This window comes from Perognathus longimembris, chromosome 11 (assembly GCF_023159225.1).
Source record: "Perognathus longimembris pacificus isolate PPM17 chromosome 11, ASM2315922v1, whole genome shotgun sequence".
Lineage (NCBI taxonomy): Eukaryota > Metazoa > Chordata > Mammalia > Rodentia > Heteromyidae > Perognathus > Perognathus longimembris.
The window spans coordinates 20,125,421-20,152,026 of NC_063171.1; the positions used below are offsets into that span (position 1 = coordinate 20,125,421).

The 26,606-nt window shown below is 41.8% G+C and overlaps 1 protein-coding gene across 3 annotated transcripts; it reads left to right on the plus strand.

The window, feature by feature from the left end:
- The first annotated feature begins 9,793 nt into the window (after nucleotides 1-9,793).
- Nucleotides 9,794-24,869, plus strand: Rnasel (ribonuclease L). 3 transcript variants are annotated; one of them, XM_048357494.1, is made up of 7 exons: nucleotides 9,794-9,854; nucleotides 12,598-14,189; nucleotides 17,130-17,215; nucleotides 18,809-19,014; nucleotides 19,566-19,695; nucleotides 22,302-22,435; nucleotides 23,550-24,869. In XM_048357494.1, exons 2-7 carry the CDS (start codon nucleotides 12,722-12,724, stop codon nucleotides 23,719-23,721), a joined length of 2,196 nt encoding a protein of 731 aa, XP_048213451.1. In that variant the 5' UTR covers nucleotides 9,794-9,854; nucleotides 12,598-12,721; the 3' UTR covers nucleotides 23,722-24,869. The 3 variants fall into 3 exon arrangements, with proteins under 3 accessions (XP_048213451.1, XP_048213453.1, XP_048213452.1); XM_048357496.1 differs by lacking the exons at nucleotides 22,302-22,435; nucleotides 23,550-24,869 and adding an exon at nucleotides 20,902-21,712; XM_048357495.1 differs by lacking the exons at nucleotides 22,302-22,435; nucleotides 23,550-24,869 and adding an exon at nucleotides 19,878-19,969.
- Nucleotides 24,870-26,606: the final 1,737 nt, after the last annotated feature.

The following is a 26,606-nucleotide window of genomic DNA, read 5'->3' on the forward strand; positions in this document are numbered from 1 at the left end:
CCTTGTAAAATATCCATAGCAGTTCTCAGAACACACTGAAGAGAGCTGTAAAGGTTTGCCATCTTTAACCTAATCATTATTTTCTTATTACTGAAGGATTGACCCCCATCCTATTGCCCCAGGCCCATACAGACACCAGGTGCAACCTCAATATGTGAACCTGCTTTGATATGCAGGCAGCAGGCAAAACCTGCCTTGATACCAGGCAGGACATCTCACCTAGGCCCAGATGTAAACAACCCTTTGTGGGCCAAACTGAAAAGCCCCAATTGCCTATACCTACTGGTGATTTCAATAACCTGCCTCCTTGCTCAGACCCCATATAAGCCTGGTCCCAAATTCACCCCCTCACACAACCTCCAAACCCGCGGGAAGGTCTGTGCCTCTCGCTGTTCCTCAAACAGTCCTTGCCTGTTGGTGATGAGTCGGACCTATTCCTTTTCCCTTCTCCTCCATTTCCTCAACAATTACTATTATTATATGTTTGTATATAACACAACAACATACACAAAGACACGAGTGTGAGAAGTGTTGTGGGGTCCACAGATGACAGTCAATGAGACACTCAGATTAAAATTTTAAAATGAGCAAGAAAATACTGGTGTGTCAGGACTGCAGTTCTGGATCTCAAGATGCAGTCCTGGACCATCTCAGAAGGCTGCTTATATACCCAAAAAACTACAGGAATTTTTCTTTTAGCTTAACTATAGGGGCTTGCTACTTCCAAGAGGTGTCCATCACAACAGGTCAGGGCATCTTTTTTTTAATTTTTTTAATTTAATTTATTTATTAATTGAATACAATTTTTTTGACAAGGTGTTGTGCAAAAAGGGTACAGTTACATAGTAGGGCAGTGTGTACATTTCTTGTGATATCTTACGCCCTGTTTTTTTATCCCTTCTCTAGGTCAGGTAGACATATATACAATATACAATGTATCAAGAACATATACCACGTGGCCACGCCCAAGAACGTTCACCTAGGGCTTTAAATGTAATGTCGATATTAGACAATATGTTGACAGTAGTCTTATATGAACGTACATACATAGCTTTTGAGCTATTGTATTCCCCTGAGAGGCCAAATTTTTTTTTTCTCAAATTTTTATTATCAAACTGATGTACAGAGAGGTTACAGTTTCATACGTTGGGCATTGGATACATTTCTTGTACTGTTTGTTACCTTGTCCCTCATGCCCCCCTCCCTCCCCCCCTTTCCCTCCCCTCCCCCAGGTGTTCAGTTCACTTACACCAAACAGTTTTGCAAATATTGCTTTTGTAGTTATGTCTGTTTTTTTACCCTGTGTCTCTCAAATTTGGTATTCCCTTTGAATTTCCTATTTCCAATACCAGTAAACATTGTTTCCAATATACTCAGATAAGATTACAGAGATAGTGTAGGTACAACCATAGGAAGGTGATACAAGAACATCATCAATAATAGAAACTACACATACACATAGGACGTTGAAAGTAGTTACAACTGTGATATATCAATTGTTTCCATAACATGGAGTTCATTTCACTTGGCATCATCTTATGTGTTCATAAGGGTATAGCTATTGGGCCTTGTGATGCTCTGCTATGGCTTGCCTAAACCTGTACTAATTATTCCCAATAAGGGAGGCCATAGAGTCCATGTTTCTTTGGGTCTGGCTCACTTCACTTAGTATAACTTTTTCCAAGTCCTTCCATTTCCGTACAAATGGAACAATGTCATTCTTTCTGATAGAGGCATAAAATTCCATTGTGTATATGTACATTTTCCTGATCCATTCATCTATGGAGGGGCATCTGGGTTGGTTCCAGATTTTCACTATGACAAATTGTGCTGCGATGAACATTGTTGTGCTGGTGGCATTACTGTGATTTTGTTTGTGGGCTTTTGGATAGATACCCAACAGTGGGGCTGCTGGGTCATAGGGGAGTTCTATATTTAGCCTTCTGAGGAATCTCCATACTGCTTGCCAGAGTGGCTGAACCAGTTTACATTCCCACCAACAATGAAGTAAGGTTCCCTTTTGGCCACATCCCCTCCAACAATTGTTATTATTAGTTTTCTTGATATATGACATTCTTGCTGGGGTGAGATGGAATCTCAATGTTGTTTTGATTTGCATTTCCTTTATGGCCAATGATGTAGAGCATTTTTTCATATGTCTATTGTGAGAGGCCAATTTTTGACCTTTGTATGTTGAGTAATTGTTTGGTTTTAGTTACATACTGTTGGGTCGCTGCCCCAATCCTGTGGGGAATACTATTTGACAAGCAGTTTTTGGTTTCACAGACTTGGTCTCTACTGTCTCTCCATCTCCCTTTGTTAACAGTCATATATCAGGGAGATCATGCCCCTTTGTTTTCTGTGTTCTAGGCTTGTCTCGCTCAACATTATTTGTTCGAGTTCTGACCATTTCCCTGCGAATAACAATATTTCACCATTCCTAGTCGCTATGTAGTATTCCATTGTGTATAGGTACCATATTTTTTGGATCCATTCGTCTGTGGAGGGGCATCTGGGTTGTTTCCATATTTTGGCTATTGTGAATTGTGCTGCGATAAACATGGAAGTACAAATGTCTTTTTGATATCTTGGGGTTTGCTGTTTAGGATAGATGCCTAGGAGTGGTATGGCTGGGTCATAGCGTAGGTCTATATTGAGCTTTTTGAGAAAGCTCCATACTGTTCTCCGAAGTGGTTGTACTAATTTGCACTCCCACCAACAATGGAGAAGGGTTCCTCTTTCCCTGCACCCGCTCCAGCATTTGTTGTTGCTTGAGTTCAGAGTATAGGCCATTCTAACTGGGGTGAGGTGGTATCTCAGGGTTGTTTTTATTTGCATTTCCTTTACTACCAGGGATGTTGAGCATTTCCTCATGTGTTTCTTTGCCATTTTTATATCTTCTCTTGTGAAGTCTCTCTTTAGCTCCTTTGCCCATTTCCTAATTGGTTTATTGGGCTTGGAGGGGCTTAGTTTTTTGAGTTCTCTGTAGATGACAGATATCAGGCCTTTGTCTGTTGCTGTGCTGGTAAATATCCTTTCCCATATGGTTGGCTGTCTTTCTATTTTGGTGGCTATGTCCTTAGCTGTGCAGAAACTTTTTAATTTGTAGTAGTCCCATTTGTCGAGTCTTTCCCCTATTTGTTGTGCCCCTGGGACTATATTCAGGAAGTTCCTTCCTGTGCCTATAAGTTCTAGCATCTTTCCTACTCTGTCCTTCAGTAGATTCAAGGATTCAGGTCTGATATTGAGGTCCTTGATCCATTTTGAGTTGATCTTGGTGCATGGTGATAGGCTTGGGTCTACTTTGAGTTTTCTACATATGGCTGCCCAGTTCTCCCAGCACCAGTAGTTGAAGAAGCTATGTTTATTCCATTGTATGTCTTTAGCTCCTTTGTCGAATATCAGCTGACTGTAAGACTGCGGTTTTATTTCTGGATCTTCAATTCTAATCCATTGGTCTTCCGATCTGTTTTTATACCAATACCAGGCTGTTTTTGTTATGATGGCCCTGTAGTAGAGCTTGAAGTCTGGTATTGTGATACCTCCTGCACTGCTTTTTTTTTTTTTTTTTTTTTTTTTTTGCCTAGAATTGCTTTGCTATTCTAGGTTTTTTGCTGTTCCATATGAATTTATGGATTGGTTTCTCTATTTCAGTGAAGAATGTGGCTGGGATTTTGATAGGTATTGCATTGAATTTGTATAACAATTTGGGCAATATGGCCATTTTCACTATATTGATTCTGCCTACCCATGAGCATGGGAGGTCTTTCCATCTCCTTGTGTCTTCTTTGATTTCCCTTATTAGATTTTTTATAGTTTTCATTAAATAGGTCCATCACATCCTTGGTTAAGTTGATCCCTAGGTACTTTATTCTTTTTTTGGCTACTGTAAATAGAATTGTTTCCATAATTTCATTTTCTGTTTGTATATTGCTGGTGTACAGAAAAGCTGCTGACTTTTGTGGATTGATTTTGTATAGGTCAGGGCATCTTGAACTTCACTGGAGACCATCTAGCAACCAGGTGGCAAAACAGGATGAAACTCTGGGGTGGGGGTGGGGGGGTGTTGCAGGTGTGATCAATACAGAGCAAAACAAGTTCAAAGAAAGTTGGGTGAATACAATCTACATAACTTTACAGCAGGGGCCAGATTCAGAAAAGTTTTATATTGAACACTCCAGGACAGTAAAAGAGAAGTTTTGCATTGAAAACTACAGAACAGTATTAGCAATACTTTGTTGTTGAAAGCTAGCATAACAACAGATTAATCATCTTTATCACTTCAAGAACCAGTGTTGGGCACTGGGTGGTAGGAGCAGGGACAGTCAGAGTCTACACTGTTAGCATTTCCCCTGCCTCGGGTCCTCAGCTCTGACCATTATCCCCCAGATCCACTCATACCTAATGAGCCACTCCTACTCACTATTAAGAGCTATCTACTTCCCCTTTAGCCCAGAGAGAAGCTGCCACCTGGATAAGGTGCAGATGCTATGTTGTTCCCTCTCCCGAAGGAGATATGACCCCACTAATAAACCTCCTTATGAACCTTCTTCTCCTGTTTGTGACTATCTCTGCATGGTCCCCTGGGATGGCCAGGACATATCCTTTCATTGGTGCCAAAACTCAGTATAGGTTCCCCGGTGGATTTGCTCCCCCATTTCTGAGGGAGGGTGTCCAAGCGCTGTCCTAAGCCCACCCAGAGGACCACTGAGGTAACTTCTCCTGACCGAGCGCACTACTTCAATCCACCACAACAACGACGGATTCGCACCTCCAATCAGGGTGAATGACCATTAGCTGGGGGCTCAGATCCATTTTTCCATAAGGCCACAGGGCCCCCATACTGACCGAAATCTTGGTGCCCATTTCCGAGCCCCACTCCCAGGGACCATAAGTCACTGTGCTAGGTCAATGGAATTAGCAATCTTTGTGACAGCTCCAATTAGCTGTTTATTCCCTCATAGTCGACTCCATTTTGGAGTCAACTGAACAGAGCCCCACTGGGATGCTGGTAAGTTATCTCTAGTTCAGCTCTGCTGGTCACTCATCAAGGTAGGGGGACAGTCTAACATGCTTCAGGAAAGCTGCTCAAGTTTGAGCCCAATCTCAAGCCTCATGCAATCAAATTTGACCCCAAATTTGGAACTCCATGTGGCCCCTTCATGGGACAATGGACCCCTGATATTTTACAGGACTTAGATAACTTCTGTGAGCACTCGGGCAGATGGAACTCTGTCTCTCTCTCTTTCCTCCTCCCTCTATCTAAACTCTGCCTGCCTGCCTGCCTTCCTGCCTGTGATATGGGATGGGCTGGTACCAGCTTCCAAAGGTACCAATGGTTGTTTTAAAAGACACAAAGGAAGGTTTTCTGTTTTTATTATTGATGTTTGTTAAACTTGGAAATTCTGCTTGCTGTTGGCTGAATCCTCAGTTTTCTCTAGCATTGACCACGTGGTGGACAATAGAATTGGTTTTAACAAGCACCATTTTGGTTCCATCAAGGTTTCAAAAAAAAAAAAAAAAAAACCAACAAAAAAACTCTTGGAGGTGGTAACCCTGCCCCCACCCTGAACTCTGTAACTGCGGCCTTGCAATTCAACTATTCAAAGGTGAAGCCATCTTGCTATGGCCCTGTTAAGGCTCTGACCAGCTTTGCCGCCATTATGCCATGCCACGTGTCTGTGTTCTGTTCGTGTCCTGTTTCCCGTCTCCTGGACCTTCTCTGGTCATAGCATCCCACTTCAGCTCCCCATTGGAGCTGAACTGGTTTCTCAAAATGTGGCTTCTCCATTTCCTCACTGTATAATCTGTAAAATAAGGGCAAAATAATGTCATTTTGCCACTGGAATTCCAGAAAACTTACATGGCCAACTAAAAAAAAAAATCTAAGTGCGCCCCAAAGCTTGTGCACAGGTATCTGTCTGTCTGTATGTAAAATATGTAACAAAACAAAACAAAACCTGGCATCAGGGTTTCAAAATTACTTGCTTTTGACTACTATTGTAACTTACTTTAAGTCTTATGTTAAACCGATCCTTGCAGCCTGGAGGCAATCCTGACTCTAATCACCTGACTCCCAGCCAAAAGGAAAAAACAAAACAAAAAACAGTTTAAAACCCAAACTGATCATGTTTGGGTACAAGCAAATGTGTCTAAAAAAAAACAAACAACAACACTCCAAAAGGTCCAAATATGCAGCACATGGTATAAGTACATTGATGTAAAACCACAGGGTTATTCTTTATGTCCACCTATGCTAAAAGTCAAATGTACATCTGATCATGGCAACTCTTTGGTAAAATAGGCTAAGATTTTGCTTCTCCATTTTCTCTCCTGTGCTTTCATAAACTCTTTAAGATCAAGGGACTAGAATCATTGTGGAACCAGTATGCAGATGTGGGTCTAACCTTGATTTTCCTGATCCAGGATTGATATTTTGCTTTATAGGATGCAGGTGAACATGTGTGCTAGCTGCGTGGACTGTGGCAGCCTGTGGCTACAGGAAGCTGCCTCCACAGTCTGCTCTCAAATTACCTGGTTTCACTACTAGTGATTCCTTATTCTGCTCTCTTGCTTGGGAAACTGCTCAGGGAATCTAGGAATCACTGGTCGTGTTCCTGTGAAGATTTTGACAGGCCTAGAGTGCTTCTGCCCTGGCTCTGCCTGCCTCAAGTCACTCAGTAGAGTTTGGTTTATAGCAGGCTTAACATGACAGAGTTGCAACCGAGACTTCAACTGTGCAGTATATTAAGACACATGTCTGTGACTCTTTCTCCAAGGTTAAGAGCATCAAAGTTGTGTTTGGTGGCCACATGTTTGCATTGGGGTAGCACTGGTATCTTCCCCCTCCATGTCTCAGAAACTGTCGTGGCTGCTGCAGAGAGCAGACGTGGATGGCCTTTGGTCTGTGTGGATTTTGTGACTAGGAAGATGGTTAAAGGCCCAAGCCTTCTAAAATCTTTTTAAAGTTGTCACCCTGCTTAAACCAGTAGGGCACCAGCCTGCAAAAGCCAGAGTACTCAGAGTAAGCAACCACGGAATACTGGGAGATTTCAAATGGCTTTAACCAGTCTGTGTAGAAATTTTCAGGCAACCCAGCAGGAGGTGTGACAATCTATCCAGGGGACTCTGAGAGATGCCACTAAAGCCTCGGCCAGATCCAACCCATCTCTCCTGCCTGCCTCCATCACACATGACCAATGAAGCCTGCCGATTGGGGATGGAAGACACAAGCCATTTCGGGTCCACTGAAGCTAAGACTTTTACATTGTCTTGACCCTTTGCCCTCTTGATTATTATTTATTTGTGTTCTCTTCTACCTGCTGGTAATGTTAAATGATATGATTTGGTTTTTATGTTATTTTGCAGTTAGATGCATTTTGGTAAATAGCAAAAAGGTGCCAAGTTTGGATTCTTGGCACAATGCTAGTGGTTAAATAGCCCATGGACCTCTAAACTGCTAATCAGTTATTGTTTGAAGACTCCTAACACATCTACTGAGTTTTGTCATTGTAGAACTCTGGCAAGTATTTGTTGGTCAATTCTCAACAAGTTACAGGTAAGCTCTATTCCTATTGTTCTCCTGTTGCTTTAATTGGAAATAAAAAGGGCTTTTATGGCTAAGATTCCTTTGATTTCAGTTCAAAGCCAGCCCTGGCAGAGAAAAAAAAAATCCCTCTAAAACTCCATCTCCAAACTAACCAGCAAAGAGCCAGACTGAAAGCTTGGCTCAAGAGACTCATATCATAGTAACCAGCCAAATGCTGGAAGCAGCACTGTGGCTCAAGTGGTAGAGCACTAGCCTCAAGCAGAAGTGCTCAGGGACAGTGCCCAGGCCTTGAGTTCAAACCCCATGAATGCCAACTGGGACAAACCATCCAAGCAATGAGCACCTAGACTTTCAGGACGAGGTCAGTCCTGACAATGAGGAACCATAGAGAGGAGTAAGAGGAGATAGAGTCTCATCTTAAATGGAGTCAATTTAAACTTGCCCTTTCAAAATTAATCAGAGCTGGGAGAACAAGAGAAATTGCCCACCTAATGTCCACACCTGTCCAGTTTCTATCTGGACAAGAACTTGCATTCTTGCCTTTGTTACTTGCTATTTGTATATATATTAGCCTCTGGCTGTTGCTTCCAACCAGTCCATTACCCAATCGCCCCCCAAATACTCCCTTCCTGTCCCCAGTCCAGTTATTCCTCCTTCCTTGTAATGGGCCACATTTGGGTTTATGCTCCAAGTGAAACTTTTCTGTCTAGTGGCCAGGGTGTGTTCTCCCATGTCATTCATGTTAACTGGTCCTGTGAACTTGTCAGCCTTTTGCTTGACCTTTTCAAAAGTCTCTTTTAACAGGATAACATCCCTCACCCAGGATACCACCTGGAAACTTGCAGTTCAAGGCCATCCATCCTGTTACTACAGGCAACTGGAGGCTTCACTTACACTGTTCTGCCCAGTTCAGATCTGGATCCTGAAGACCCCAACCCCAGTGACTCCTTGATGTGCCCAAGCTGCAGGAGGTAGCCAGAGGAGACCATGACACCCATTGGCTCTGATAACCATTCTCATGGAAATGATGAGGACCTTTCCCAACCAAACTGTCACTTCTTGGATGGTACCCGGCCAAACGACGAATCAGGGACCCCTGACTACTTCGCCCCTTTACAGCAGGAAGTAGCTCCAGAAGAAACAACCTCCGCCCATACTTCAAGCCTGGTACCCCTCCCCTGTTATTAATAAACAACAAATGGGGGAATGTTAGCATTTCCCCACCCTCAGGTCCTCAGCTCCTCCCATTAGCCCCCAGATCCACCCATACCTAATGAGCCACTCCTAATCACTACCTACTTCCCCTTTACCTCAGAGAGAGAAGCTGCCACCTGGATAAGGTGCAGATGCCATGTTGCTCCCTCTCCCATGGGAGATATGGCCCCACTAGCCTCCTTATAAACCTTCTTCTCCTGTTCATGAATATCTCCACATGGTCCCCTGGGATGGCTGGGACATATCCTTTCATATATCATAACCTGAAAACTTTTTGAATGGTAGGTTTTCTTCTCCCTGCTGATTATGATCCATTTCTTCCTACTAGGATAGGCTCCATGCAGAACTCTGTGGGGGCCTAGCATAAACCATTGCATCCCAAGCAATAGTAACTGGCAACATAGTGGCCCCTTGATTAAAATGAATCGCACACATAGTGGGGTGTTTATTTTGCAGTCTTTTATTTTATTTTTCAACAACAGAGAAAAGATACAGGAGCAACAGATAGAGCCAGGAGTTGCAACTGACAAGCTGAGAGGTATATAGCTGGTCAGAATGAGTCTGGATACTAAATCAGACATCAGAGGAAATGGCAGGCCAGGGATTTGTTCCAGTTGGTTAAAAGTGTCTACTGGGTTCAGGGGCTTATAACCGTAATCCTAGCTACTCAGGAGGCTGAGATTTTAGTACTGTGGTTTGAAATCAGCTTAGGTATGAAAGTCCATGAGATTGTTATTTCCAATAAAGTACTCAAAAAGAAAAGAAAACCCCAAGGCAGAGCTCTGTTTCAAATAGTAGAGCACTAGCTTTGAGCACAAAAGCTTGTGAACCAAGGTTTAAGACACACACACACACACACACACACACATACACACACACACACTGTTGAGAGCCAGCCCTGTCTGAGCTGTGTGCATGTATCAGCTGGCCCTTTGCTTTCTCCTTCCTCCTTCCTCCAGTTCTTTCTTTGGCTCCACCCTGTCAGCTCAGTGACAAGCCTGCAGGAAATGTTTTCTTGCTGGGGACAGTCTTTAAGAACTCCTTACCACCAAATCAATGACTGCAGAGGAGAAGAGCTTGAGTTTGACAGGTAAGAGGGCAGAATCAGGGGAGCTAGGAAAGCTCAAGAAGATTCTTATCCTTTGGGCTGGAGGAGGGAGAGCCTAAAGATGAAAGATACCAGAAGTGTGGTCAGAGTGGTCAAAACTTGCTGTCTACCTCCAAGGAGCCAGTGTTTCTGAGCTCTTTCCTGCAAGGTTCTGTCATCCTTCATCCATTATTTAAGTTTGCTTTCTCAGGCTCCTTTGTGGACCTGGAACAAATGAAAGTGAAAGTGTGGTGGATTTGCTGCCTGCTTTGTTCTCCAAGTGCTGCTGCTTCACTCAAGCTTTCCAGTGCTGCTCTTCCTTCTCTGCTCTTTAATTTATGCCAGTCTGCCTCCTACCAGGTGGTAAGTTACCAGGACTGTCCACTCAGACACATTGGTTCAAAGATTTCATTGCTCAATGATCCTGTCTATGTTACAAAATTGATTAGACCTTAGAAATGGTGGTTTTGTGGACTTTGTAGCTGATGCAGTTATTTAAATGTTTGGGTGCTAGTGGCTCATGCCTCTAATCCTAGCTACTCAGGAGGCTGAGATATGAGGATCACAGTTTGAAGCTAGCCCAGGCAGAAAAGTCCAGGAGACTACTCTTATCTCCAATTGACCACCAAAACAAAAAACAAGAAAACAAAGTGGGGCTGTGGCTCAACTGGTAGATCACCAGCCTTGAGTAAAACAGCTAAGGGACAGTACTCAGGCTCTCAATTCAAGCCCCAGAATCAGCATAATCAGCGCGCGCGCGCACACACACACACACACACACACACACACACACTATGCTCAGTTTAGGACTGATGACTACTTAAATCCAGTACCCAGAGCTGATTGAGAATAGATGACAAAATGCACATGTCGAGCTTCCTGTTTGAGTAATATTTAAACACTTTACACAAACAGTGGTAGAGCAATAATGTTTATTAAAACGTTTTTCAGTGAGTGCCTAATATTTGCTACCTATTGTATTTTAATGCACTTTACACACAGGACCATATTTATTGTGATTTTCCTTTCAAGACAATCTAAGATCATGTAAGCGGGAAGTAGCAGTCAAAAGCTACACAACCAGGGGCTCAAACTCAGAGCTCTCTGAGGTCAGAACCCACCACTACTTTGAATAGAGGTACACAGTCATACAAAGAGGACATGGGATAAGCAGACACAAGGACAGAACCTGATGGAGATTTGTAAAAAATGCAAATGAACAAAAACCATGGAATACACTTTCCCATTCCTCCTCCTCCTCCTCCTCCTCCTCCTGCTCCTCCTCCTCCTGCTCCTGCTCCTCCTCCTCCTCCTCCTTCTCCTCCTCCTCCTCCTCCTCCTCCTCTTCCTCCTCGCCAGTCCCGGGGCTTGAACTTAGGGCCTGAGCACTGTTCCTGGCTTCCTTTTGCTAAAGGCTAGCACTCTATCACTTGAGCTACAGAGCACTATTTCCAGCTTTTTTTGTTTATGTGGTACTAAGGAATCGAAAGCAGGCTTCATGCATTCCAGGCAAGCACTCTACCACTAAACCACATGCCCAGCCACTTGTTTTTTTTTTTTTAAAGCCATTACTTGGTGGTAGGAATATGTTTTTTCTTCCTTTTTTTATTAGCATGTATTAATTGTACAAAAGGGTTTTGTTGTGATATTTCCATATGTGATAGTGTACTTTGATTAAATTCACCCCCACTCTTATTCTTGCTTATCTCCCAAGAGTATATTTATATAACATTGAAAGGATTTTGTTTATACAGGTAGAGAATACTGAGTATAAAGTATAACCTATAGTTGTGCAATTTGAACTCATAAGAACTGTATCATAAGCTCTAGCATAAAAAAATAAGCTAAAAGAGGCTTTAAAATTATTAAATTGAAAACATTGCTTAATCTGTTTAACAAAATGAATACTAGGGATCTGAAACATTTTATCTGAGGTATGTGGGGATTAAAGAATAGGAGGAATATGAGTGAAGAAAGGGATGGTGGGAAAATATCATAATACTCAAGTTGAGTATTATGTGAGTATTTCACGTAGGTGAAAATGGAGCTAGAAAACTAGGAGATAGGTGGGGATGGGATAGGTGGGGGAGAGAATGATGGAAGAGATAGGGAAATGTGTGATAGGGAAATGAAGCAAGCATGTGATGGCATACTTAAACACCATTAGAACGCTTGAAAACGGGTTGGGTGCTGGTGGCTCATGCCTATAATTTTAGCTACTTGGGAGGCTGAGTTCTGAGGATGACTTTTTGAAGCCAGCCTAGGCAGGAAAGTCCATGAGACTTAACCACCAAAAAGCTGGAAGTGGAGTTGTAGCTCAAGTGGTAGAGCACTAAAGCTTAGGGACAGTGCCCAGGACCTGAGTTCAAGCTCTAAAGCTGTCCAAAAAAAAGTTTGAAAACTCTTTGTAATAACAGAGGGAATTATAGTACAAAATTAACCGGAAAGTAGCAGAATAAAAGATTACTTTATCCTGGGATAAAGCACAATCCTAGCATGATCCCAAACTTTAAGCAATCTATAGACATATACCGGATATTACTAGTGGTTGTATCTGGTAGTAGGATTCTAGAGTAACATATTCATAATATTCTATAATTTATAACTCCTATAATGAGTAAAATAAGTAGGAAAAAGTAGCTAGTAAAATAACTTGTGTAATTCAGCTATTTCCCCCTTATTCTGAAATGATAAGGTTTCCAAGTAGAATTCTGTAAAATCGAGAACATTGCTCTTCCTCATACAGGGAACCCCAATTGGCTTCCAGAGTCAGTGTGCACTTGACTGTATTAAGGGCCTAAAGAAATAAGTTTTCATTTCTCAAGATTAAAGAAAAAGACAGAAAGTTGTTACCACTGGCATTTACCATCATGGAGACCAAGAGTCATCAGGAAGAAGAAGCCACGCCTTCCCGCAGGAAGAATTCTATAGTAGAAGGAAGTCTTTTGGTGTTGAAAGCTGCTCAAAGGGAAGATGTGGATGAACTCCAGCAACTGCTGGAGGGAGGGGCTAACCCGAATGAGAGTGAGGAATGGGGCTGGACCCCTCTGCACAATGCAGTGCAATGTGGCAGGGAAGACATAGTTGAACTTCTGCTTCGTTATGGTGCTGACCCTCATCTGAAGAAGAAGAATGGAGCCACACCCTTCATCATTGCTGGCATAGTAGGACATGTGAATCTCCTCAAGATTTTCCTTTCTAAGGGAGCAGATGTGAATGAATATGATTCAAATGGCTTCACAGCCTTCATGGAAGCCGCTTTGAATGGTAGGGTTGAAGCTTTAAGATTCCTTTTTCAGAAGGGAGCAAATGTGAATTTGAGGAGAGTGACAAAGGAGAACCAGAGGCTGCTTAAGAAAGGAGGGGCCACTGCTCTCATGGATGCGGCTGAAAATGGCCATGTGGAAGTCGTGAGAATCCTCCTTGAGGAGATGGGGGCAGAAGTCAATGCCCGTGACAATATGGGCAGAAATGCCCTGATCTATGCTCTTGTGAATAGTGATGACAATGTGGAAGAAGTCACTAGCCTTCTGCTGAGCCATGGGGCTGATGTCAAGGTGAGAGGAGAAAAAGGGAAGACACCCCTTATCCTAGCAGTGGAAAAGAAATGCCTTGGTTTGGTCCAGATGCTTCTGAAACAGGAGAATTTAGAGATTGATGACACAGACTTTGAGGGCAAAACAGCACTGTGGATTGCTGTCGAGCTCAAAATGAGGGAAATAGTCCACTGCTTGTGTAATCACAAAGCCAGCTTGAGCTGTGGAAATCTTATTGGGATAGCAAGGCGGAATTATGACCATTCACTTGTCAAGCTTCTTCTCCAGTATGGAGCTGAAGAACATGTTCACCCTCCTGCTGAAGACTGGGTAGCCCAGAGCTCACATTGGGGAAAATCCCTGAAAAATCTCCACAGCATATACCGCCGACTAATTGGCAAACTGAAAATCTTCCTGGTTGAGGAATATAAAATTGCAGACACATCTAAAGGGGGCATCTACCTGGGGTTCTATGAGGGACGAGAGGTGGCTGTGAAGTTGTTCCAGGAAGACAGCATAGAGGCACAAAAGGAAATGTCCTGTTTGCGAAGCTGCCGAGAGAGCAGTAACTTCGTGACCTTCTATGGGAGCGAGAATCACAAGGGGTGTCTATATGTGTGTATGGCCCTCTGTGAACAGACTCTGGAAGAGCACTTGGAGGTTCACAGAAAGGAAGCCATGCAGAACCAGGAAGATACTGTTGCCCAAACTGTCCTATTATCTATATTTAAGGCTGTTGGAGAACTACACTTGTCTCATGGATATACCCACCAGGATCTGCAGCCACGAAACGTCTTAATAGGTGAAACCTCCCGTTTGTCTTTTTTATGCTGCTATGACAGAATACTGCAGACTGGGAAGATTATAGAGAACAGATCTAGAGGCTAGGAAGTCCTAGAGTATAGCATTAGCAAGGGTCTCCTTGCTGTGTAATCATGGTGAAAGGTAGAAGGGCAGGATAGTCTCAAATGTGCTTTGTAATAAACCCACTCTCTTGAGAATGCATAGATCCATTCAAGAGGCCAGATTAACTTTAAAAGTTCCACTTCTCAGATGAGCACTGGTGGCTCACAATTGTAATCCTAGCTACTCAGAAGACTGAGATCTAGAGGATGGAGATTCGAAGCTAGCTTTGTCAAAAGAGTGGAGGTGTGGTTCAACTAATCAAATGTCCTCCTTGAGGCCCCAGTACCAGTGTGTGCATGTGCACATGCATGAACACATACACACACACACACACACACACACACACACACACACACACACAGAGTCAACAAGAAGATGAAACAACCTGATGGAAAAATTGTCCAAAAACCTTAGAAGACTAAGGTTTAGGCTGACTGGTAGCAGGAGAGATTTTATCCTAAATGCCCACTAACTGTTAAGTCTGTGATGTAGATACAGAAACCAAGTCTAGTTTAAAAAAGAGTCTAAAGTCAGGCACCAGTGGCCCACACCTGTAATCCTAGCTACTCAGGAGGCTGGGATCTGAGGATTGCTGTTCAAAGCCAGCCTTGGCAGGAAAGTCTGTGAGAGACTCTTAACTCCAATGAACCACCAGAAAACCAGGAGTGGCTCTGTGGCTCAAGTGGTAGAGCACTAGCCTTGAGCTGAAGAGCTCAGGGGCAGCACCCAGGCCCAGAGTTCAAGCCCCATGACTGACAAAAAAAATCTAAGCCTAGTTAAAAAAACTTATAGCACTTAACAATATCTATTGAATGTCATAGGAAAAACATTGAGGCCTGTCAAAACAAAAACAAAAACCATGTTAGGAGAGCAATGAAGAGTTCCATTTAGGAACTTTCAGATTCAAGTGGAACTTAGCTTGGCTTAAATGTTGAACTCTGGAAATTATTAATTTGAATAACATCCTATCTTTGTCTTTTCAGATTCATCATGGGCAGCTTTGTGACTTTATCCCTGTTCTCTGGTCACTCAGCCATTCTTTTCATCATATTGAACTTCTTCAGTTCCTTGTGGGCTATGGTTCTAACTGGAATTTTCTCTTCAGCCCTTTCCTACCTCACCTACCTTACTGATTCTACTCATCTTTTTCAGTCTGCTGTTCTCCCAAGCCCCCACCATTAATCAGGTCACTTTCCTCTCATTCAACCACCTAGCACCAAACATTTCTTGTTAGCATTTGCAGAGCTGCAGTCATTTCTATAGTTCCTTGTGTTATTTATTTAATTTCATTTTTCTTATCCTGAAACTCTAAAATTTTTGGATGATATTCTACTTCACCTCTCCTGTTACTACTCAATACATACTTGTTGAATAGTTTAATAGATTTTTGTTTGTTAGGTTCTGGGTTCCCACATGTTTTTTGTTTTTTTTTTGGCCAGTCCTGGGCCTTGGACTCAGGGCCTGAGCACTGTCCCTGGCTTCTTCCCGCTCAAGGCTAGCACTCTGCCACTTGAGCCACAGCACCGCTTCTGGCCGTTTTCTGTATATGTGGTGCTGGGGAATCGAACCTAGGGCCTCGTGTATCCAAGGCAGGCACTCTTGCCACTAGGCTATATCCCCAGCCCCCCCACATGGTTTTAATGCCAGGTTTGAAACCAAAAGGATTCTAGAAGCAAGCAATCAACTTACTTGAGGCTACCCAGACTTCTTCAGGCCAGAGGCAGGGGATCACCTATTGTAGGACGAATCTCTGACTTGCTTTGTATTTTCTTCTTTAAATTTTAAAAATTATTTTTAAGTAGTTGTACAAAGGAGATTTAATTCAACAAATCAGTCTGTAAGTACAATGTATCTTGGTCAATGTCACCCCTTCTATCATTTGCCTTTCTTTTCTTTTTTTTTTATTTTTGTTTTTCTTTTTCTTGTTCTGACCGCTTACATCTGTTCATCATTCTTTCTGAGGTCTCATCAGTGTCCCTCAAGAAGAAAATGTTCCAAAGGTGACTCAGTACAAGCATTTCATCAACTTGGGATGAGACTATCTAAAACGTCAAAGTAGCCAATGGCTGGTTGGCCTAATTTGATGCAAGGTTATGACAAGATAGTCTTAGATTTAGATCCTTGTTAGTTTTAGGCTAACCCTAAGATGCAATGTGTTTTTTTTTGTTGTTGTTGTTGTAGATAGTTGGGCTTGCACTCATGGCCTGGGTGCTGTCTTTGAGCTTTTGTGCTCAAGAATAGTGCTCTACACTTTGAGCCACAGTGCCACTTCTGGTTTTCTGGTAGTTAGTTGAAGACAAGAATCTTATGGACTTTCTTGCCTAGGCTGGCTTTGAACTTCAATCCTCAGAGCTCAGCCTCCTGAACAGTTAGGATTTTAACCACTGGTGCCCGAGTGCAATCTTTTTAAAAATACAATTTTATTGTTATTATTAAGGTGTTGTACAGAGAGGTTACCATTTCACAATTCAGGTAATGTGTATATTTCTCTTTTGGACAATGTCATCCCCTTCTATAAGATGTAATCTTAACAGCTACCAGCAGCTCCTTCATAAGTCTGTGTACTTGGCCCTAGAAACTGCATGAATGAGGAACTTGTTCATATTTTCCTTATCCTTTTCCACTATGTGGCCTGGAAAAAATGAAATGTATGCCTTTCTCTTGGCAGATACCTAGAAGATCAAATAAAATAATGTACATGACAGTTTTTGAGGAGAAAACAGTATTATTGCCTACCTTGTAGAAAGATGATGAATTGTATAGCATATTTAAATGAGTTGACTGTCACATCATGGATAATGTGTATTTCCATGCATCTCTGTAAACTATTCCTTAGATGCCAAGGATGCAGTTCGCCTGGCAGATTTTGATCAGAGCATCAAGGGGACTGGAGATCCACAGGAAATCAAGAGAGATCTAGAGGTAAGTTTTGCAATCTAGTTTTCTTTTTCTTCTTTCTGTTTCCTTATTTGCTCATTTCTCTAGTTTCTAGGGAAAACTAAAGAATGTCTTTATTTTAAAGAAGAAGGGAGGAAAGACCTTTCAAGGCTTCCCCTGTCTTGTCCACTGTCCTCTCTTGCTGTAGATGGAAGCATCTCCTTGGGTTTCTTCTGTAGCTGAGCTTGCAAGCTGCAGAGAACAGGTAGAGGCAGGATCATTGTGGGGTTGCCTTTTGCTGTGACCCCTTTCTGAATCCCTTCCCTCCTTCTCCTTTCATTAGCTAAATAACTAAATTGAGCCTGTATTATCTCTTCCAGGAAATATTTTCCGGCATCTCCTATATTCCACTAAGAGGTATTATTTTTGCCTGAGAGATTTCTTTCTCCACTCTACTCAGCTCTCTCATGTGCTGAGCTCTGAGGAAGGCAAGAGACTGAGATTCCCAGAAACTTTCTGTGATGGTGGGATTAGTTCCTGACTTGGAAGAGACAAAGCTTGGCCATAAACGTCGAGACTCTGAGATAGCTGTTGAGAGAACAAGGGGCCTGGCCTTACAGACTGAACTCCCATGACCTATGTTGGGTAGTTCTGTACTCGACAGTAACCAAGGCAGGGACTCTAAACCTACCAGTCTGGCTGCTGGATTGGGTGGTTCTAGATTTCAGCTCATCCCTTATAGATATTTTGTACTGATAACTCCTATGCCGATCATTTATCTTTCCTTCTTGCTAGGGCTAGCACTTGTATTCCACCCAAGCTGAACACGTGCTATTATCTGCAGCCTCTTGTAGCCCTGGACCCAAAGCCTTAGTTTCCCGTATAGTCCCAAGACACTCTTCTGTGTAAACATCATCTTTTTAAGATTTACATATATTCTCTCATTGTCCAACTCAAATCCCTTTGTTGACAGGAAGTTTTTTGTTCTTTTTTTTTCTTCCTTTTGACAACTGGCCCAGGGCTTATCTATGTGAACCACACGCTGCCTTGAAGAGTCCTCTGTGCACAAATCTATCTATGTCTTCTCTCCTTAACATGCCTGCAGATTACTTGAGATTTTCCTCATCTTCCACTGTACAAAACCAGCACCACAACTTCTGTGTTTGTTACTTTTATATAGCTGTGATCAAAAATACCCAAGAGAAGAGTTTATGGGAGGAAACACTCATGTTGATCACAGTTTCAGATCATCATGGCAGGATGGCGTGGCTGAGCAGCTTGCATCATGGCACACAGGAAGTTGAGCAGAGCTAGAGTAGGAAGGTGCTAATCTCTAAGGATGTGTTTCCAGTGACCTACTTCCTCTAACCACACCCTGCCTTCCACAATCCCACCACCTCCTGATGTCTACTTAAATTTCAGTCTTTCAATGGGATAAACCATTCATTAGTTTAGAGCTCTCATGATCTAATCGTCTCTAGAAACACTTTCACAGATACACCCAGAGGTGTGCTTTACTAACGTCTTCAGCATTTCTCAATTGAATCAAAGAAAATTAACTGGTTACATTTTCCAAGGTTACCCAAATAGAAAGGTATACCATAAGTACCTTTGGCTTGCTTTGTGGCTTTTGTGCAGGCCCTTGGACGGCTGGTCCTCTATGTGGTAAAGAAAGGAGAGATTCCTTTTGGGACACTGAAGGATAAAAATAATGAAGAAGTGGTTCAACTTTCTCCAGATAAGGAGACTGAGGACCTCATTCATCACCTTTTCTGTCCTGGGAAAAATGTAACAGACTGTGTTAGCAATTTGCTGGATCATCCCTTCTTCTGGACCTGGGAGAAGTAAGTACAACTTGAGTGCATGTCACAGTTCTCCAGAGTGGAGAGGGTGCAATGGTGCAGGAGGGGTCAGGGCTGGGGATGAACTGATCCATGCTTTTTTCTCAGTTTGGCATATACTGACTATGTAATTCAACTGCCCGGATTCTGGTTTTCTCTTCTGAAGCAAAGAAAAAGATGGCTGCCATTCTAATCATGAAGAGTTTTCGAAGAGTTTTACTACTTTTATTAAATAACCAAAGTGTATCAGGGTGCTGGTGGCTCAGTCCCGTCATCCTAGCTACTCAGGTGGCTAAGATCTGAGGATTGTGATTTGAAGCCAGACCAGACAGGAAAATCTTATCTTCAGTTAACCAGCAAAAGCCAGAAGTGGAGCTGTGGCTCAGTTGGTAGAGTACCAGTCTTAGCAATAAAACCCAAGTGAGAGTGCAAGGCCCTGAGTGCAAGCCCCAGTGCTGGCACAAAAATAAGTACAATGAAAAATCAAAATATATCTGTTTCCAATTTCTGAAAGAGTGGAAAGAAAGGAGTGACCCCAATTTTGTCATCTGCAGTCGGTATAGAACACTTCGGAATGTGGGAAACATATCTGATATCAAAATTCGAAAACAAACAAGTGAAATCTACGGGCTACTGCATTCTGAGCCATCTGTATCGTACAGTTTTGACAAATGGACATCTAAGGTATGCACAATTCCTATGGTCTAGGAGTTCTTCCTGGAAAAGGGTCTGTGTAATATTGTATGGTACTATTTCCAACTTTTTTGTATGAACATTATTTTGTACCATTTTCCTGTTCTAAGCAAGAGGTGAGATGATTTTCCTTCTTCCCTTCTCATCCCAGTTCTTGTATCTTTTTATGGTAGGGGGTAGGACAGAATCTAGCACCCCTGGCTCTACCTTAGGTTGGCCTTTAGCCCATGAGCCTTTCCCTTAAGCCTGGCCAAGAATCCTGTGAGGGCTCAGTGCAAAGACAGACTGGCTGCCTCTCTGCCCACCAGCAACTCAGCTCTGAGGATCCACACATGAGAAATACATTCTGCTGGACAGCACATACCACAAAGGAAAGGTGATTTCAATTTCCCTCTTCAAGAAAAGTCCACTTGGGGGGAATGAGGGAGGAGGTAACCAACAGTACAAGAAATGTACCCAAGGCCTAACGTATGAAACTGTAACCTCTTTGTATATCACTTTGACAATAAATAAGAAAAAAAGAGAAAAGTCCACTTAACTTGAGCTAAAGTAGAACTCTATGAAGTCAATCAGCACTTTAGTCTTTAGTATCACAACTTTTATTATTATTAGTTAACAGACATCTATCAAATACCGATAACATATTAGAGTGGTATGAAAGTCTGGGCACATAAAGCAAGATACACAGGTACATGAGGCACAGATGAGCCTACAGAAATGCAAGCACTATGCAAAAGCACTATGAGAGAATCCATAAGTTTCAGTCCTTTGAAATCAATAACTTTCCTATCTTAGGCCTTTGCTACTTCTATATCTTTTTGCTTCTGGTTCTTATTTTGTGTTTTTTCCTTTGTTTGTCTCAAGACTACACAACATACCTATAATGGCTGGATCAATGTCCTTTTTCTTTGCTAGCCTGCAAAGGGAGGAGAGAGTTTGCTATCTTGCTGATGACTATATCCCTGGCATAGCATAGGTGTTCCATGACTTAAGATTGTCTATAAAACTCTGAATCAGACTTTAAGCTTATAGAAACAGATAAATATAAAGTAGAGCAGATGACAGTGTTAGTTGACAGTTAAGGAGTTATGGAGCACTAGACTACTCTGTGGCAGATATAGCTCTTGGAACTGTATATTTGATTGGTCACATGCCATCCTTATAACAGCTTCTGTGGCAATGATCTATATTTTGCAGATGGGTAAGCTGAGTCACTGACAATAGTTTTTTCAGAGGCACATAGCCAGTGAAGGACGTGGCAGGCCTGGATGCTGGGAAGTAGAGCCATATGTGGAAGCCAGACACTCCACAGCATTCTGATGCCATCCACTCTACCAAACCATTGAATCCTGCAGGAAATAGAGGCTGGGCAATAATACGTGAAGTATCCAGGATAGGACAGCTGGAAATGGGCCAAGCTCGCTACAAAACCCTGTTCAACTCCAGTTCGTGGATTCGTCCCTCTAATTTCTATTGAGCTATGTTAAATTTTGACTAATTTCAAGTTTTTCCCTTTAGATTTTGGTGGGTTTTTTTTCTGTTGATTTCAGTGACTTGCCCATTTTTGTGGTTAGTTTTGAGCAGGTCTTGAGTCCAAGTTTTGTAGAAGTCACTCCCACGTTTGCTTCTCGTTCTGTGCTACCATCCTGCAGCCCACACTGCCCAGCTCCTCTCATGTGTGGTCCTCACAGAGTGCCTCCATACAGTCTCATGTGGAGTCCACACTAGTGTTGGCCCAGTCACCAGTAGTTACCTTCCTAAATGACTCTGGTTTCATGGTTATTGTATCTGGTTCTTTTATCCCAAACTTTTTCATATATAGGAGTCACCTACAAGGTTGATGAGGTTTTCCTGGGGTGTCAGAAGCAAGGAGAAACAAGTAGCCTTTAGAAATATACTAAACAAACACCAACTCTACTCACTGTGGCAATGATGGTGAGGGCTGCTTTGCATCTTAACAAGCTTTTTATCAGAAGGAAATATAATTGCAAATTTCCAAGGGGGAGGAAAGAGGTAAAAATGATGTATAGCATAATGAATAATTTTCCTAATGTAGTAGACGTGTGTGTGTGTGTGTGTGTGTGTGTGTGTGTGTGTGTGTGTGTGTTGCTACTGGGGGTGGCTTGAACTCAGGGCCTGAGTGCTGTCCCTGAAGTTTTTTTTGCTCAAGGGTAACACTCTATCACTTGAACCACAGCTCCATTTCCTGTTATTTCTGGTTAACTGAAGATAGGAGTCTCCTGGACTTTTCTGCCTTGGCTGCCTTTAAATCACGGTCCTCAGATCTCAGCTTCCTGAATAGATAAGATTACAGGTATCAGCCACTGGTACCTAGCTGACAAAGATTAAAAAACAAAGAGTTTAATATATTTAATCTCATATGGAGACAATTCATACAGACAAAAATGTTATATTTTTACAATCTCAACTACACATCATGCTGTATATCATTTACTCAAATTGTTTCTTTCTATTATTTGTTTTATTAATTAGTAAGGGGTAGCACATATTCAAATTTCTATTTTGCCTTTTGGTATAGCTCATCAAGATTTATGTTGTGCTGCTGCCATGTTTTTGTGTAATATTCTGTTTTTCAGATTGAGAACCATATTATGAAAACAATGAATGCGTTCTATATTAAAAATGGCAATTCCTATCAGGACATTGTGGGTGATCTGTTAAAATTCATCCGGAATTTGGGAGAACACATTGATGAGAAAAAAAATGAAAAGTAAGCATTGCTTTCTTTCTTACAAAATCCATGTAGAGGAAATGACACTGTGGCTCAAGTGACAGAGCATTAGCCTTGAACTGAAGAGCACAAGGGACAGTGCCCAGGTCAAGAGTTCAAGCCCCATGACCAACCAAAAAAAAAAAAAAAAGAGTTTTTCAGATAAACCCAATGTAGAATGAGAACATTTAAAAATCCAATTTTTGCCAGGTTTCAGGGGTTTACATTTGTAGTCCTAGGTATTCAGGAAATTGAGTTCTAGAGGACTGAGAGTTCAAAGCCAGACCAGGAAGAGATTTCATTGCCAAAACAATCAGTAAAAGGCCAGGCTTGGGGTATGGTTCAAGTCATAGTGTAAGCAAACTGAGCAAGTGTGAGCCCTTGAGTTCAAGCTCTGGCACCATGGAAAAATAATCCAACTCTAAATTCCTACCAGTGTGGAAAAAAGAAAATTAATTTTGATAAAACCTAAAATATTCTTCTTTTCTATGGTCTTAACATTTGGTCATAGACATTTCTGAAGCTCTCACCTTCTATTAGAGCTTTGGCTGCGCCCTACTGAACAGAAGTTAGTGACTTTTTATGTGAGTAATACAGAAAAAAGGATAGCTGGGTAAAGGGAGTATAAGAGCTACAAAAGTCACAGTATCATGCTAGTTAAGGCAGATTTTATTGCCAAAATGTATTCTGCAAACTCACTCAGACACAAGAAGCCTTGTAACTCAGGGTTTTGAGGGGCGGGGTGGGGTGGGGACTTGACAAATATATGCAAGGGATTTGTAGGATTGCATTGTTTGAATTTTTATGAATAAAAAACTAAATTTCAGAAGGGTTGAGTGGCCAGAGAGTGCACAATTAGTAGTAAGTGTTGTCAACTTCCACACTTCGTATTAGAAACCATGCAGGCTGAGGCATGGCTCATGTGGTATAGTGCCTACCTGGCAAGCATGAAGCCCTAAATTCAAACCCATGTACCACCAAGAAGGAAAAAAAAAAAGATTTACAGTAGAAATTCAGACAGCAGAGGGTGGTTCTGGGCCATTATGGTATGAAGCAAGAAGTAGGCGAAAAGAGCTTGGGGCAAATATAACAACCCTTTTGTGTTTCACTTCAGGATAAAGAAGACAATTGGAGACCCATCCTGTTATTTTCAGAAGAAATTTCCAGATCTAGTGATCTATGTCTATAACAAACTACAGAACACAGAATATAGCAAGCATTTTCCCCAAACCAATAAGCCAATGCAGCTGCTGTGTGACAGAGGGGCTGGAGTGAGTGAACCCTGAGTGCTGACAGAGTCTTTCAAGCTCAAGAAGATAATGATTAGCTGTGTAGTTCTTGGTAAATTGCAACTTTCTAGGCCCAACCAAGCTGTTAGTTTATGAAGGACCAATCAGATAGCTGATGTGTCTGTTTCTGGCACACTGCATCCAATATACATCTATAACAAGCAATTAACTACACTAGTCCATTTAGTGGTGCAGCTTCTTGACTGGAACTAGAAGGGAAATCTATGATACCTTTTGTCAGCACATCAAAGGAATGAGTGTCAACACCTCAAATATTGCATGTTTTACAACAATTATATCAAGTAACTTTTCCAGTGGCTTTGGAAAACAGAATTTATTATCCCCATTGAAAAACTCGAGAGTTTGAGCCCTTTGACCCAAACCATGTAACTTTTGTTGAATGCTGTATAAATGGGCATGATTATTTTTATCTTCTATATGGACATTTTAAAACTTCATTCGAAGTCCAAGGTCTTTCTAATTGGAACCAAACAAACAAACAAAGAAACATGGCAAAGAGTCCTAGGAAATTTATTCATTCATTCACTCAACATTTGTTGAGCATCAGTACAGTCTAGGCTCTAGTTGCATGAATGTTATTCCTTCTAGAAGAACCTACACTGGTTTTCCAAGACAGTAATTCTCAACTTGGGGCATTTGGTCTGAAGACATTTTGGGTGTCATAGATTGTCGGGGGGGCGGGTGGTTTGGAGTGGCCCTACTGGCATTGAGAAAGCAGAGCCCAATGATGCTAGTAAACAAGACAATCCCACAACAACAAATCATTCAGTGGTGCTGAGGTTGAGAAAAGTTGTCTTATGAGCTCAGGGCTCCAGACTATGGAGTCTGGAGGAGTGACCCAGGCACATTTTTTTTCCTACTGGGTTTGTAATGAGGCTGGGCCATCTGATGTCAGTTACTGAAGTTTTCCATCCAGCCTTACTTCACATGCTGCATTCTCAGTGCTGTCTGTAGGTCCCTGATGTAGAATCTACAGCCACATTAGAACATGTTTCTTTCCACCTCATGGTTTTGGTTTCTTCACTGAAATGGGAGCTCCTTAGGGCTAAAGACTATATTTTGAATTTATTTCTTCACTACCCAGTGAAATAATTGTTCTATTGATATCTATCTATCTATCTATCTATCTATCTATCTATCTATCTATCTATCTATGTACCTATCAATATTTTTGGTTCCGGTCCTGGGGCTTGAACTCAGGTCCTGTGCACTGTCTCTGAGTTATTTGTTCGAGGCTAGTCCTCTACCACTTGAGCTACAGCTCCACTTCTGGCATCTGGTGATTAATTGGAGCTAAGAATCTCATGGACTTTCCTACCTGGAATAACTTTGAACTGTGATCCTCAGATCTCAGCCTCCTGAAAAGGAGCCTATTTACAGGGGTGAACCCACTGGTGGCCAGCTGATCTGTATATTTTTATCTCTAAGTCAGCAGTATTTTGACTCAATCTGGCATTGAGGGAACTAAGATTAGAAATAGTTTTTTCCAGTCCTAAGCTTGAACTCAGGGCCTGGGCTCTGTCTCTGAGCTTCTTTTACTCAAGGCTAGCACTCTACCAGTTGAGCCACTTTCAGCTTTTTCTGTTTATGTGGTATTGACGAATGGAACCCAGGGCTTCATGCATGCTAGGCAAGTACTCTACCACTAAGCCACATTCTCAGCCATGATTAGAAATATTTTGATTTACTGTAATACATATAGTAAGAAAGTATCAATGTCTTAAACTGAACAGATTTTCTGGTGTAAGTCTGATACCATTGTGGTAGTTAAGATAGAACTTGGGAATGGGAATAAAAGAGGTGAAAAGAGGTGTCCAGTGATGGACAAATGGGTGTCAATGGATGGAGTTGAGATGTACTGGAAGAAATGGAGTTTTTCTTTTATTTTTTAAAATAAAAATGGTTTTGTAAAGAACAAGATTTCTTAAGGTTTTAAAATTAAACTTTGCTTGTCTGATTTGTAGTGATTATCTGCATATGTCAATTGTGTGAGGAACATAATAAAATTTTGAATCATATTAAATCTGACAGTCTTTAAGTGACATTTCTAGTTTAGTCAGTAGGGGTATCTACAATGGAAAAGTAGAAACATTAAATAAGCAATTCTAGCATATGTTTTTTAGAAAGGCCACCTTTCTACTTCAAAATGTAAAAAGAAGCCTATTTCAGGCCTCCTATAATTTTGGAACATTGTAGGCCTCTTGTGTCCTTACAGAGAAAGGAGGAACTGGCCACTTACCTTCTGCTCACATTCTCTTGAGTTTTTCTGCTGACATTCAGAAACGATTTCTCATTCAGTTGTCATGCCTATAAGCATTTTATTGAGTTCATCTCAAGTACTACATTATGCAAGACCATTCTAGAAGCACCTGGCTTTACCAAGCTGAGGAGCCAGTGCAGAGAAGGAAGGAGGTTACACACCCAGATTGTACTGGACAAGCCACATGGGTGAGGCGATACTAGGGTAATCAGAATATCACTTCCTGAAAACTTAGTGCTTTGTAGAGCCTAATGCTTTTAAATGTTGAAACACTATCACCTAGTAGGATGGTATTTGCCGTTGAGGTCTTTAAGAGGTAATTAAGGTTAGATGAAGTAACAAGGGTGGGCCTCCTATGATTGGATTAATGGCATTATAATAAGAAGGGAGGGAGAGGGGAGAGAGGTAGAGAATCTTCCCTCTCCCTGCCAGGGGAGTACCTGGCCAGAGAAAGAAGCTGCCTGTAAGTCAGGAAAATATTCACCATCCAGGAACCAAATGGCCAGCCTTGATCTTAGACTTCTAGCATCCCAAACTGAGAAATAAATGTCTACTGTTTTGTCCACCCACTCTATAGCATTTTCTTATAGCAGCTGAAATT

What these genes read in the sequence shown, in the direction of transcription:
- Rnasel (XM_048357494.1), top strand. Translation starts at nt 12,722, where the DNA reads ATGGAGACCAAGAGTCATCAGGAAGAAGAAGCCACGCCTTCCCGCAGG. An exon ending in AAATCAAGAGAGATCTAGAG is followed by an intron (nt 17,216 to 18,808) that starts GTAAGTTTTGCA and finishes GCTTTTGTGCAG; the next exon opens with GCCCTTGGACGGCTGGTCCT. An exon ending in TTGACAAATGGACATCTAAG is followed by an intron (nt 19,696 to 22,301) that starts GTATGCACAATT and finishes TCTGTTTTTCAG; the next exon opens with ATTGAGAACCATATTATGAA.